Genomic DNA, 15,741 nt, shown 5'->3' on the forward strand with positions numbered 1-15,741 from the left:
CACAGACTTAGAGAACAAACGTGTGGATACCAGACTTCCCTGAGATAGTGGCGCAGTGGTTAAGAATCCGCCTGCCAATGCAGGGGACACGGGTTTGAGCCCTGGTCCGGGAAGATCCCACATGCTGCGGAACAACTAAGCCCATGTGCCACAACTACTGAGCCTCTGCTCTAGAGCCCATGAGCCACAACTACTGAGCCCGTGTGCCGCAACTACTGAAGCCCGTGTGCCTAGAGCCCGTGCTCCACAACAAGAGAAGCCACTGCAATGAGAAGCCTGTGCACCACAACAAAGAGTAGCCCCCGCTCGCCGCAACTAGAGAAAGCCCGCACGCAGCAACAAAGACCCAACACAGCCAAAACTCAATGAATAAAATAAATAAATAAATAATAAAAATAAATTTCTATTAAAATAAACAAACAAACAAAAAAAACGTATGGATACCAAGGGGGAAGGTGGGGTGAATGAATTGAGAGATTAGGATTGACATATATACACTGTTGATACTATGTATAAAATAGGTAACTAACGAGAACCTACAGTATAGCACAGGGAACTCTACACAGTGCTCTCTGGTGACCTAAATGAGAAGGAAATGCAAAAAAGAGGGGATATATGTATACGTATAGCTGATTCACTTTGCTGTACATTATAAACTAACACAATATTGTAAAGAAACTATACTCCAATAAAAAAAAGTTTTAAAAAAAGTCATTTCATTAACATAACAAAAGACACAATTCTCTTACCACTTAGGAAATTCCAAGGGTTTTAGAAGCTCTGTGCTAGAAAAAGGATGACGACCAAGTATGTTTTTCTTAATATAAATCACAATATCACAGCTGCCCTTCCCAATGGGGGTCTCGTAGTTTCCAGTGTTTCTTGTCTATAAAAACATATTTGTCTTATATCCTTTCCTTTGGGGTTCTGTGCTCTGCAGAGCCCTGAATGAAGTGAGAGTGAGCCATCTGGGGGAAGAGCATCCCAGGGAGAGGAAATGCAAATATCAAGAAAGGCCTTAGGACAGGAACAAGTTGGGCATGTTGGAGAAATAGAAGGCTCGTGTTCCCAGAATAAGGGAGGAATGCGGTAGGAATGAGGTCGGGGCAGTAGCTTGGAGTTGGAACGTGTAGGACCTTGTGAGGCATGGTAGCGAGTTTAAGAGGCAATCTAAGTGAGGTGCACATTCATTGGAGGGTTTGGGGCAGGAAAATAATATATGATTTTTATTTTAAAAATGTATAAAGAGCACTCTGGCTGCCCTATAGAGTAGAAGCCAAGAGACCCCTGAGAAAGCTCTTGCAGGGGTCTTTGAAAGAGTGATGGTGACTTGAATTGCAGTGGGTGTGGTAGGAGGTGGTTAGATTTGGGACCTGTTTTGGTTGTGGAGTTTGAGGAAGAGAGGAATCAGGGATGTTTTTGTTTTGGTTCCGCAAGTAGGTAATTGGTTCCAGTTACTGAGATAGGAAGCCTGGGGATGTGGGGAAACATGTGTGTTGATATAATGGGGCAAGCGGATTCCAAAGCTCTGCTAAGTCAAGTTTGAGGCTGTGATAAGACAACCAGGTGAAGATGTGTAGTAGGCATTTATCGGATATAGGGGTAAGAGAGAAAGAGGTGTCATAGGTGATTCCTAGGTTTCTGGGTTGTACAACAGCGTGGATGGAAATGCCATTCCTAGAGATAGAAGACACAGGACAAGGATTGGATTTGGGGGAGGGGATCATGAATTCAGCTTTGCATTTGAGTGTGAGGTCCCTATGAGCCATTCAGGGCCCAGTATGCTAAGTACCCAGTTTGATGTGCAGCTTTGGAGCACATGTGGAGAGACCTGGCCTGGAAGGGTAAATTTGGGATTCATTGATTTATTGGTTGAGATTCGACCAGGAGAATGGAAATCACTCCTGGTCTTTCAAAACAGGAAGTTTCATTCAGGTGATTGGTTATAAAGGTGATGGAGGACTGAGAAGCCAAATAGGGCAGTGAAGAACCTAGATATTAGCAACAACAGGAAGCAGCACTCCCCTGGAAGCTAGGGGACAAGAGGAAGAAAAGGTATTACTAGAATAGGAGTTAGGGTATCTGGTGAGAGCTAGAGCCATTGTGGGAGGTAGAGCCATGGAGAAGGGTCCTGTCCAGGAGGAGCAGGAGATGCAGCCACTGTCGGAGGTCAGTACAGAAAGCAAAGGGGTGGAGGTGGAAATGCCCAGGCTCCTTCCCTCCTCCCACCCTCTGGTTTTTCAGTAATGCCTCCCATTGGCCAAGTCTCCCTGGTACCCGGGAAATACATTCTCTGCGTTATGGAGCAGAGCAGGAAGTGGGGAATGGACCTGAGAACAAATAGGCCATGGACCAAATAAATAACTAGTTATATCTAGTTAATGAGGTGACCAAAAAGAAAGTGTGAAAAGAAAAGAGTTTTGATCCCATCCTGAAATTCCAGCATTTAAAAATTGAGTAGAGGAAGTAAAAGGGATTGAGGAGGAATGGCCAGAGAGGAAGAATGAAACTCAGAGAAGTGTGGAATTCTGAAGGCAAGGGAGGAGAAAGTTCCAAGAAAGTAGGGGTGGTTCATTGGGTCTTAGACCGCCGAGAGGTCAGGAAGAAAGAAAATGTGTATGGATGTAGTGACATGGAGGTGGCTGCTGGCTTTGGCACCCACTTCAGTGAAACTGTAGGGGAGGAATGGGGATGGGGCTGGTGAAGGAGGTGAGGGCAGACAGCTCTTTCACACACTTGACTGAAGAGAGGAATGAAGAAGGCAGTGTACAGCCAGCAAGAGGAGTAAGGGAGGGCTATTTTTCTTTGCTGCTTTATTATTGTTTTTCTTTAAGTAGGATATTTTTAGGCATGTTTAACTGCTGGAGAAGAACCCAATACATGGGGAAATATTCAAGACATAGGAAAGAAAATAGATGATCAATAGGGTAAATTTCCTGAAAGTCAGCAGGGTATGGGAACTAGAAAACAGTGGAGTTGGCCCTGGAAGGTGGTATCGGCTCATATGTGTCAAAGGAGAAGAGAAGAGAGGAATGCTGCGGGTGGGGTGGGTTTATGTTTCAGTGATTGGAGCAGAAGGAGTTTTTGCCGCAAAGCTGGTAGGTGGTAGATTCATGCTTCCAGCTCCCACAGATGTCTGAGTGTCTACCATGTACCAGCTCCTGTGATGGGTGTTTCCAGAGGATATGAAGAGGAGTAAGACAGGATCCAGACCTTGAAGGGTGCCTGGGCTACTGAAGAGACATGCAAGTTCACAGTCTCCTGCAATGTAGGATGATAATCGCTGCATGATTTCCATGTACAACGTGCTCCAATTGTTAACATCTAGAGTTACCTAAGGTGTTGATGGGAATATTGGCAAGTAGGGAGGAAAATCCGAGTCTTCTGGAGAATTGGAGGAGAGGAGGCGGTTGTATAGTTTATAAAATTCTCTTTGGAGGGCTTGATATTCTAATACATCCTCAAGGGAAAATGCCATACTACCAGCCCCACTGCCGTTGAGAATCACACTGTTCTCCTCCTTTTGATGGATTTGTAGGGATTCCTTTTGAAGGGGAAAATAATTTGAACCCCAATATTGAGATAGGCTAAAATAAAAATAATTTTAAACTCACTTAAACTGATAAAACATAATACAAGGGATAAGCACATTAAACTTCTATCTCAAACAACAAGAACATCAGAATAAATGCATAAGCTGAATATTAACTAAAATTATAGACCAACAAAATTTAAGTTAACATTAATGTGATGGGCGATGTTTAGTTTCCACTAAACGACTTTTAACAGTTAAGCTCTCAGTTTGGTGTGTTCCAGTGAACAAATGGTAATTCAGTGATCTTGCCACTTTTCTGTGTTGAAATCACTAAAAATCTTGATTTTTACAGCTTTCACTTGGCCCAGATACTTCCATTGTTTTTTCATCAGCCTGTGACAATGAAAGCATTCCTGCTTGGCAAAACAGGCCTGCCCCACCAGCACAAGTGTGAGCGTTGACATTGAGTGGAAATGGGTGTTCTCTGCTTTTATTAATACCATTAAATAAACATAAAATGGGGGGGAAAACCTAGCCATGGAGAACTTGGGAGCTCCCAAGAATGCACCTTTGCACCCAGTTTGAAAAGTACTGTGCTAGCTGGTCATCAAGGTGCTGTGAGAGCAGACAGTCTGGGCATTGCATCAGACTGGGGTCCAAGGCAAGGAAGGCTTTCTTGAATAAGAGAAGCTTAAGGATGAGAAATGTAAAACTAAGGTCTCTTTTTAACATTAGTTATGGTTTATTGTTTGATTTGGGGCTTCTTTGTAGTCATCTGGTACCAGGTTTTCCTATCAGTCCTCTGATGTCCTGTGTAGTTGGCAAAGGGGTATGAAGGTGATCCCTGTCACTAGGAATATCGTATTTGTGAAAAGTCAAGGTTTCTGAAAGGGGTTTTGTGAGAAAAAAGTTTTAGGATCATGCTATACCAGGAAACAACTTACTGCTTAGCTATGGGTTGTTGATTTATTTGAATTTTTTTGAACCCATTATATGTTTCCAAGCCAGGATACTTTGGGTGTGTTAAAAGGCTTTTTGAATTGGAAGAGATACCATCTTGAGTTGTACTAATAATTTAGCTCAACGGCATCCAACAAAGAAGGCATTATTCTTGGATCATGTACACACATCATAGTCTGAACTGGAGTAAACAGAATATTGGCTTCAATAAGAGATGTTATTTAGAACACACTTGAGACATTGTGATGTAATTGTGTACCAAGGCCGAGAAGTGTTAGTCTGCATTTTATTAAATATCCATTTTAGTGTACAGCGTTGTACTAGCAATGATAAAGAGCAAAACAGACACTTACTCAAGGCCTGTCTAGATTTTGGCCTCAAGTACTTCCCCCTCATCACCTTCTTTCCCACCCATGGCTGAGCTAGGGATGAGAAACCCTAGGTCAATAGGTCCACCAACTCAGCTTCAAGCCATGTGGGCTGCCAGTTTTTATTTGACCTCAGAACCCCAGCACCGGCACCTAGAAGCGTCCACGATCCTGGGACTCAATTTAAACTTTCAGTTAATGGCACTCATTACCTCTCTTCTCCCAACAATGCCTGTTGTCCTCTTACCTCCCCTCCCCACCCTCTTGGGGTCACGTCTCTTTTGGGGCTTTCATTTCTGCGTGCCTGCCTGAAGTTCAGAGACTTCTATTTCATCCTCTTCTTCTCTAAATTTGCATGCCTCTTTCACTTTTCAGAGTATTTTCATGTATTTATCCTCATGGAGGACTCTCCATTTCCCTGAGAGTAGGCTAGGCAGGTGGTATTGTCCCATCTTATAATTGTGAGTGCTGCAGCGAGAGAGGTTAATGACTTGCCCAAGATGCAGAGGAGACTTTTAGAGCTTGTACTTCAATCTTGATCATTAGAATCCAGTTCCATCAACTGTTCATTGTGATGCTTTTTTTTTCTTAGAAAAAACCTTTAAGAAAGCTATAATCTAGTAACAGAGAATGAGCAATTGTGTAGTAAATATACTGGTGTGTGTGTGTGTGTGTGTGTGTGTGTGTGTGTGTGTGTAATTCTTGTGGTGGATACATAGGAGCTTTGTCTGAATGTTGTAGCCCTTTTTGCCTTGTCCACCTAATAGATGAGAATACCTAATGAAGAATGCCCTTTGGTCAACTGGAAGATAACATCCCTGAAAGGGGCCTAGAAGAAACCCCTTTCTGGGAAGACTCCACTGTACATAATTCATAGGCTCTCAGGGTTGGAAGAGACACGTCATCTGGTTCACCAGGTGTTTGATGGTTAAATCCTTGGTTAGATCCCATCTGAATCCTTGAGGGCTGTGGAATGATTTTGAGGAACAATCATTATTATACATGACCCTTAATGACCTAAAGATGTTTCTATGTTCTGTCAAACTAAATGGAATATTGGCGATTTAAAAGAAAAAATTGTTTCATTATTTTTTGGGTCATCGGGGCAGGAATAAAGACGCAGGAAGGGGAAGCTGGGATGAAGTGAGAGACTAGCATTGACATATATACACTACCAAATGTAAAATGGATGGCTAGTGGGAAGCTGCTGCATAGCACAGGGAGATCAGCTCGGTGCTTTGTGATGACCTAGAGGGATGGGATAGGGAGGGTGGGAGGGAGGGGTTATGGGGATATATGTATACATATAGCTGATTCTCTTTGTTGTACAGCAGAAATTAACACAACATTGTAAACCATTTATACTCCAATAAAGATGTGAAAAAAAAAGTTTTCTGAAAAGTTCAATTTTTGAAACATTTCCCTTAGAATTTGTTAGCTGTTATGAAAACTGCATAGTTAGACATTTGTTTAATGCTGTTGTTTAATGGAATGTGATTTTTTTTTAATGTGACTAAATGATGGTAGTTTTCTTTTTTCTCTTTCTGTGTTTCTCTTTCTTTATTTACAAGCTAGATGCCATTTCTCCCAGAATTGTTAACCATTGTACGTAGGTTTAGTTTGTGTAATGTGCACAGGGGTTCGTGTGAATGCTTATGGTTCTTTTGTGCTTTAGCCAGAGGTACTAAAGAAGAGAGGGAGGGTTTGAGATTAAATTTTTGTGAAAGCTAATAGAAGACATATAATGAACCTAAGTTACTTGAAAATTCAGTAAGAGGCGGTAACATGGGCTGGTTGTTTTCCCTCTTTGCCTTTGAATAGAAATGCATGCCCGTAGTGAGGGAGTGTCAAGTGCCTGTGCTGTAGCATCACTTAGCAACGTGCACTTACAAATCTCTATTTTGAACCAGTGTTTTTCAGAATTTAAAAAAAAAAAAAGGTCATATACTTAGACCCTGTAGTCAGTGTATGCACCTCTAACTTCTCTCCTAAAAGCACAGGTCAGATAATATTGTGGTCAGGAGAGTCTTTGTGGGAAGCTTCAAAATTCACTGGGTTTATGTATCCTGGTTGCAGTGTATCTAAGAGCATTACATTAGCAAATAGGACATACATTATAAACTCTTGGGAAAGCTTAGATTTCAGCTTTACAAATTTGCAGTATAAGTTGAGATGAATTTTTTTGCCTATAAAGACTCACATAGTCTCTTTAGTTCCTATTTAACTCTAAGCCTTTTCTATAGATGCAAATAAATAGTTCTACAGAGAGGCTTGAATAGAGGTGTGTGTGATGTTCTCTTATAAATATCTGCTCTGTTTATGGAGCTTCTCTACCACAAGTGGTTTAACGGGTTTCCTGAAGGGAGTGGAGAAAGAATAATCTTAGAAGGCTAAAGGATTAACATTTCTCCACAAAGTTTTTGGAAGTCTGAGACCAGGTGAAATGCAGTAGAAATATGACTAAATATTCTGCATTTTGCACACTTCCGAAGGGCTTCCATGTACAAAATTTTAGCTTTGTGTTTGTGCATATGAGTGTTTTAAACCCTGTGAAGTAGCCGTAACAGGTATTATTGTCCCCATTTTAAAAATTAAGGGAGGCAAGTCGGGGTCATGGTTTAGGTAATGTTCCCATTGTCACCTGATAGGGTGGCACTGAGGCTAGAGCCCAGATATTGGGATTTGACGCTCATTATACTGTTCACTTTGTTCTTCTCAGATATCTTCCCTTTGAGCCTAGAGACCATACATTTTCACTCTTTCTGCATCAGTTTCAAGTGGCAGCTGGGAGAGATCAAGGCAGGAACGCTGGAATCTGTGTGGCAGTTGGAAGGCCGAGAGGTCCTCAGGGGCAGAGCTGGCTGGACAAGGCTTCACATCATTTACTCATTTATTTGTCCCTTAGTGTGACACTATTTTTCTTGAGCCACTTTTGCAGTTCCTCTCGAGTTTTGCCTGTACATTGAAGTTCTTCCCCACATTTCCTTGCTACTGCTTTCTTATCATTCTTCCTCGTACTGGAGACCTTGTCTGGCATAGTAACTCCTAGAGCAAGTGATTGTTCATTCTTCTCTTGAGCAAAAAAGTGAAAGTTAAAATATATCTATACGTGGTCAATTGTAGGGGCAGAGTGACTTAAGAGGGCTCTGTTCTCAGATATTGTTTATTCTCCAATTCACACTAAATCATCTTTTATTCCCCAATTCACACTAAATCATCTTTCATTCCCCAATTCACACTAAATCATCCTTCATTCCCCAATTCACACTAAATCATCCTTCATTCCCCAATTCACACTAAATCATCCTTCATTCGCCAATTCACACTAAATCATCCTTCATTCCCCAATTCACACTAAATCATCCTTCATTCCCCAATTCACAATAAATCATCCTTCATTCCCCAATTCACACTAAATCATCCTTCATTCCCCAATTCACACTAAATCATCCTTCATTCCCCAATTCACACTAAATCATCCTTCATTCCCCAATTCACACTAAATCATCCTTCATTCCCCAATTCACACTAAATCATCTTTTATTCCCCAATTCACACTAAATCATCTTTTATTCCCCAATTCACACTAAATCATCTTTTATTCCCCAATTCATACTAAATCTTAAGCATTTTCCCATGTCTTTAAACATCATTTGAAAATATTTTTCTTGATTCTTCAGCATTCTATTGCATGAATTTAGTATAATTTATTGACACATTTTTCTATTTTGGATATTTAGGTTATTTTCTAGTTTTTTCTGTGATAAAAAACTGACTCCTTGGAAAAGGGAATTTTTAAGTACTTACAGAGTTAAAAATATGGTTTAAATGGTTTGCCTTAGTCATTAATTCATTAGTACATTGTAACAGTAACTTCAATCAGATAAATACATGATTGTTTTTCTGAAATAATACAATTGTGATAGTTTTATTTTCAGACAGGGAAAATGCATAAAGATGGTCAATGAAAGGAAAAGATTTCACAATTATGTCATTAGAATTTATTTACTAGTTAAGCTTTTATAAAAGGTGTGACAGCAGTATTTTTAATGTAGCAGGTTGATACATAAATGTATAGAGTTGTAAAAATTGGAACCAAATTATGGCTAATCATTACTTTGTAAGAGTCATTAATTTATTGACGCTTATGTATTTTGGGGGGTGTCCTCCTCAAACATTTGAGCTTGACTTTTTTTCATCATGCATATAGAAAAGAGCTCACCAATTATAAGCAAATTAGTAGAAATTGAGGAGCCAGGTTTTGAATTTCTTAAGAGTTTGATCTCCCGGAACTATGCCTTTTAATTCCCTGTGGGCCTGTGGGGATGGGTTGGAAGGAAGAAGGGAGGGGTCAGAGGTCTTCATAATGCTCTCAGTTCCTTTTCAATCTGACTCACTTCTCCACCCAGTGCCCAAGATCCACATGCAACAGGCAATGAGTAGACCAAGTTTGTCTACGGTGTTCTACTTCTTCTCTCTGGATTTCTTATGTCCTATCTAATTTTTTCTCTCCCTGGGTTCTCCTCAAACTTCCTCATCATAGCATCTACCAAGGCCTATAGTTCTGGGAAGGTCTCATTCTCCCAAATTGTCTTTGACACTTCTTCTTCCAGGTGTATTTGCTATTGAGAGTATTCATAGGTGAGCCAGTGCCTTAATCTTATTTTGATACTGATGGGCAAGCTCAGCACGAGGGTCACAGAGTTCTACTTCCCTGCAAATTTTGAGGGAGAGGACCACTGGGTAAAAAATGGAACCGGGAAGTCATGTAACTTAAAAAAAAAAAAAAAGTACAAAGAAGGCTTTTGCCATTAGTGCGAAAGAACATTTCTCCTTTTCCCAATCTATGGTGGATAAATGTGTGAGCATACAGGCATTGACTTGTTGCCTTGGATAAACTCAGTATTCTTAGGATGAAGTCATACATAATTAATTACCTGTCTCTGCATTCTTTCCAGAGTGATGGCTCTTAGTATTCACACTCATGATAACTTATGTTTCCTGAGTACAAGAGCCCCAGGTCTGCCAATTAAGGAAGAAGAGGCAGTGGCGGTTATATAACCTTGGTGCTTCTGTAATGTGCTGGGTAATTATCTGTCTTTTTTCTTCTGAACTCCTAGTGTCTGAAACAGTACATGCAGCTGGCAATCCGAGAAGGATGTGGGTCTCCCATCACTTGCCCAGACATGGTGTGCCTAAACCACGGGACCCTACAGGAAGCTGAGGTATGGATGACTGCACTGATTTTTCCCTCTTTCCTGTTGACATGATTTCCTAGGATCTTGACTCTTTATGTACTTCTCTGCCAGGGAGTCTAGAAACAAAATACAGAGGTTAACTTTTTAAAGGAGTACTTTATTGCTACATACCTTGGATTCTTTATAGAAACTGTTAAAGCTGTTATTTACTTTGGTTCTATTTCTAAATGCCCTCTGAGTGTTGAAGAAGCTCTAGAATAGGCTAAGGTGCTAGAAATTTACCAAATGTGAGGTTTGGAGGCTGAATAGTCAGTGGCCTTATCTGAATAGTCAGATAAACAGGTGACAGATTAGCCACAGTTACAGATAATATAAATTATTGTGATTCTGCAAAGGTAGCCTGAGTTGAACCATTTCCAAAGAGCAGAGAAAGGCCTTTCATTCAATATTTATCAGGCATAGAAATGTCTTTTTTGAGTGAGTTCTCCCACTGTATTAAGACTGTGATGTATCTCTTTCCTTTGTTTTTTCAATCCCTGATTAGTAGCTTGCCCTTAAATCTGCTTTTAACCTTCAGGCCCTGCTCACTTTAAATCTTGTCTGTGTTCATGTAGTTGCTTTCTTAGCCAGTATACCATCGAATCCTTTCAACAAACTTATAAAAATGAAGCCCAGAGTGTCTAAGTAATTTGCCCAAGAGTGCATATCTAAAAAGCAGAAGAGCTAGAATTCCAATCCAGTTCTTTCTGACAAATTACATGGCTTTAAGAGTAGAACTAGGTAGATAAATAGAATGCATGATAAAGGACTTGACAATTGAAAGCCCAATAGAGTGCATATATGTGTGTAGATATATAGGTGTGTGGATATGTATGTATGTGTATATGTGCCTGTGTGTGTATGAAAACATGATACATACACACACATATGCTTTGTATACAAATATATATGCTTTACATATATATCCTTTGCTTTGTAAGCAAAGCAGCTAGAAAGATGTTATAGACCATTTTTAACCAATCTGCATCTGGGCGCCCTGTGTTTAGCTTATGAAATATCGGGTAAGTGGTACAATTGAGCTTGAAGTGTTTTGGGGGGAAGAATAAAAGGAATACATAATGGTTTAGAAGTTGTTCATTTTAGGAAAATCATGAAATAAATTGAATTTTTAAAATAAAAAGGCAATACTGAATAGGTACATCCTGTGGTGAGAAATGTTTACTTTTGTGTGAGTAATGGGTAGAGGAAATTAAAATGGGGAAAAATTAGGTTATCTACCAAGAAGACTATTGATCTGTGCAACTTGGAAGCGGTTTTTAAAATGAGACCTAGATTTGCAGGAGCATCTTTCTATACATAAGCCTTCCAGGGAGTATGCTTCCTTTTTTTACTGAGTGTACAATGTGCCAGGCCCTGTTCCGGGCCAGGACAGAGAGGTGAATAAGACAGTCCCAGTGCTGTCCTCCTGGAGCTTCTGATCTAGCAGGGAGACATTAAACTGATAAAGAGCCAGATAATTATAAGAGCAAGAAGTGTGAGATGGAACAGCCAGCAGGAGCCGTGTCTGCCATGGACCTTATTTAACTCATGTATGCAAAACCTACCAAACATAAATGAAGTGACGTTTCTAAACAAGCCTTTGAAATTAATCCCAGTCTCTCTTCTAGATAAGCCTACAGGTGTCTATTTACATCTAACTAAAATTAAAATTAGAGATTCATTCCTTTGTTTGCACTGATCACATTTTAAGTACTCAGTAGCTACATGTGGCTAGTGGCTAGCAGGTTAGACAGCACAGAACAGAACATTTCCATCTTTGCAGAAAGCTCATTACATAGTGGCGTTCTAGACTTTGAATGAATGGTGACCATTCGCCATTGACACTTTGGATATCAAATGTTAGGGCTAATGTTGTACAAATGAATGAAGACAGGCCATGGTTTGTCTGAGAGATCTCTAGAACAGAGTCTAACTTTTCTGGTTTTCTTAGTATAGACATTCCCTGGTCATCTTCCCCCATAGTTCTCTTCTTCTTAATCCTTTCTTTTCCCTCTGTTCACATGCTCATTCACACTTCCCTAGTGCTGATTCCATTTACCCAGCTTTACTCTAAAAACAATTTTACTTTTAGGCTGCATTAAAAGCAAATAAACCCATAATGGCTCTTAAAAATGACAAAAGGATATTTGAAAAACAGAACGAAAACATACTCCAAACTAAACTATGGTACTTCTTACATTCTCCAAAGTCTGTTTCCCATTAGGTAAGTAAGAGACACTCCAGGACATTAAAGGACCATTTCTGTACTCATAGGTCTGGCTAAGAGCCTGACTGAAGATGGGCGTGAATTACAGTAATCAAATGTTCTTAATTAACTTGCCCTATTTTTTTTTTTCAGAGTAAAAAAATGTGGTGGTGGTGATTGTCTCTCATTTTTGAACTGAGAAATGAGTAGGTTATAATGGAGCTATTGGTGGCTTTGACAGCCACCAATGGGGCTTATCCACACTGTGCTTGACTGGATTCTGTCTCTATGACTGCTTCTTCCGTCATTTAAAAAAGTGTTTATTTTTATAGGTAACACATAAATATACTTTGCTTGTTAAGAATAATTCTGGTTAAGGCTGAGGTTCCCTTTGTGCTGCAGCTATTTATAGTACAATATACGGTTCTTCACCATTCATTGTCTTACAAAATGCATGTAAGTATAAAATTTTTCATCTTCAGAGGACACCAGGAATTTAAGCTCTTTCCTCTGAATGCTTTCCTATGTAGGTCTAGCTCACAAAGTTGACTGTGCTTCATATGTGTGTCTCCTGCAAGCTGTAATGCTTCCAAATTGGCTCAGTTGTGGCTCTGCCCCTTCACTTCTATTTATCAGGGGTAGCTTCATCAGCTTCATTCAACCCAAATACTGTTTACGTAAGAAACAGCAGAAAAGGCAGCTTCCCTTCAATGTCATGGAAGCTGGCGGGAGTCACTGACTGGAGGACTTGTGTCCTAGAGGCGCAATTACTGGGACCCGGGGAAAAGGAAAACCTTTCTTGCGTCATCTGGTACTTTCAGCTGTTGCTCAGCAGCGTTTCGAATGCGCTTGATCCAGGAATCTTGTCCAACATGGAATTATGAAAGGCAGGACACAGATGGTTGGGTCTGATAGCATTTCTTCAGGCAAGGCCTTTGCTTGAAGTTAGTAGCCCTGTTAAAAAGGTGATGACTCATTTAAGCAGTTTCCTTACTGTGTTAGGGAAGTAACATACCACCACAGGGAGAACCTGACCCATTTGTCTGGGCCATGTCAAATTTGAGTGGCGAGGGACTTCCCTGGTGGCGCAGTGGTTAAGAATCCGCCTGCCAGTGCAGGCGACATGGGTTCAATCCCTGGCCCGGCAAGATCTCACATGCCGCGGAGCAACTAAGCCTGTGCGCCCCAACTACTGAGCCTGCGCTCTAGAGCCCGAGAGCTACAACTACTGAGCCCACGCGCCACAACTACTGAAGCCCGCGCACCCTAGAGCCCGTGCGCTGCAACGAAGAGTAGCTCCCACTCGCTGCAACTAGAGAAAACCCGCACGCAGCAACGAAAACCCAACGCAGCCAAAAATAAATTTTAAAAATACATATTTAAAAAAAAATTTTAAGTGGAGCACATACCTACCATTACACGGCCTGAGAAGTTGAACTTCTACCCCTTGCCAGCTGGCAGTGGATGGCAGGGAACAGCTTCTCACCCACCAATCCTCCTTCCAAGTCCTGGGGCACTGACACGACCTGCCTTTACTGCTGGTGCCACAGCACGCACCCAGAGGATGAATGGGTGCAGCTGTTCTTGTCAAGAACGGGGGCTCCAGAATTGTTATAGGAAGGGATTTAGGGTGGGGCACTGTGGAAGGACTGGGATGGGGGGATGGAGGAGTGGAGTGCCAAGAAATTTGAAGTTATATTTGCAAAATAAACACAGTTTTTACTCATATCACGTGTTTGTTTAGGGTGGCTTACGTAAAGCCTGCTGGAATTATAAGAGATCCAGTTGTTCCCCCCAAATCACCCTTTAGCACTGTCTCCACTTGCCATCTTTTCATTTAACTCCTTTTTCTCCCCATTATCTGAGTATGAAGCTGGGGCAGAGGAAAAATGAGGATGCCCAGGCAAGTGTCCATATCGATGTTCCTGTAGTTTAAGGACCTGAATGGGAAGGGACTGAGCATGTCTATAAACAACCTTTGGCTGTGATCCCTGTTGTCTGGAGAAGAATAAAACTTTGGGGTGGCACAGGATAAAGGAATCTGCCATGCTGGAGTTAATAGACGTTTTTGAGATTCCAAGCCGAATTTTGTCTTAGAACATATTTAAAACATATTTAAAATGTTGTTTGAGGGCCTGCACGCAGCAGCGAGGACCCAATGCAGCCAAAAATAAATAAATTAATTAATTTTTTAAAAAAAGGTATGGCTATATAAATTTTTTTAAAACTGCATATAAGTGGAGAGTAATGTTTCTAAGCTTGTCCTTTAAGTAAAGGCAAATATAGAAGACTCAGCAGCGGTGGGGTGAATGTGTCACGTGGATGTGCACGTGGGCATATCCCTTTTACTCATTGATGGGCTGAGGGAGAGAGGCGGGGGATGATGTGGGAAGATGTACTGAGGCCTCTGCAGAACAGGTGGAAAAAGAAGAGCAAAAGCAGCCCTTTCTGAAAGATTCCTGGCCCTGGAATTCCAGGTCTCCTCCATCTTTTGCTTCCCCAATGAGCCCTACCTTCCGGCTCTCAGACAATGATGCCCTCTTGTTTTATCAGCTAGGATTTGATAGCTAGTGTGAGCTTGGTTTATTACAGTCAGATGGATGAATGGGTGGATGGGCCAGTTCTTATTTTCTGGGTTGTGATAGGAAACATTCTTAGTTTCTGTGTTAGTGTGATAGGGCACTTATCCATAAGGCCAGTACTATTTCTCTTACCAGTATTTTTGCAAGTCGCAGCCCTTCAAAAATTGCCAAAACCTTGACGTGCTGTAATGATCAATTTCTGTGGTCAGCTTCATCTCCAGATCTACTGATCTTTTGTATTCTATGTTCAGCCTGTTCCTTTAATTTTTAAGAGCAACCATAGCAGAAGTATGACTTAAAGGGTCAGACCTAAGTAAAGTCCAGCCTATTTTTTCCCTCTTCTGTCCTGGCTTTCCAGACCTTGATGGGTAGTACGTACATGAAAGCCAATCCCTAGCTTTTGTGTTTTAACCATTTTATTTTTCTAACTAAAAGACAGCATATATTGTATTTATCAATATGATGAGAACACACTGTACTCTTAGCATTAATGCTTCTCTGGCAAGCAGGCTTCCTTGTCTGCTCTTTCTTTTCCTTTGGTTTTTGTAGGGTTAGTGTCAATGTAGGTGGTGATGTCTGCTCAAATATTATGGTCATAGTAATGGTCCACAAGGGTGTGCCTTTTTGTTTCTTCTCATTTGTGGATTTTAGCTATATCCAATTAACTGTTATATATAATAGTTCCAGCACCCCACATATACATATATTCTGAATTCCCTGCCTATGCTCTGCTATAGGTGGAGGGGGGTGAAAAAGTGAAGACTTGCATCAGAGTAGGAACTGGGTATTGAATAAATACCCCCAGGTTCATTTTTAACAACAACAACAACAAAAAAGACAGTGATTGCAGGTA

At 40.9% G+C, this 15,741-nt stretch overlaps 1 protein-coding gene across 1 annotated transcript in view; it reads left to right on the forward strand.

The window, feature by feature from the left end:
* Positions 1-15,741, forward strand: part of RNF144B (ring finger protein 144B) — a 79,554-nt gene that overhangs the window by 33,220 nt on the left and 30,593 nt on the right. The window contains exon 3 of the mRNA XM_036870806.1: positions 9,984-10,088. Coding sequence (XP_036726701.1) covers positions 9,984-10,088 — 105 coding nt within the window. The remainder of the gene's footprint in view (positions 1-9,983; positions 10,089-15,741) is intronic.

The sequence above is a fragment of the Balaenoptera musculus genome, chromosome 11 (assembly GCF_009873245.2).
Source record: "Balaenoptera musculus isolate JJ_BM4_2016_0621 chromosome 11, mBalMus1.pri.v3, whole genome shotgun sequence".
NCBI classification, from domain to species: domain Eukaryota; kingdom Metazoa; phylum Chordata; class Mammalia; order Artiodactyla; family Balaenopteridae; genus Balaenoptera; species Balaenoptera musculus.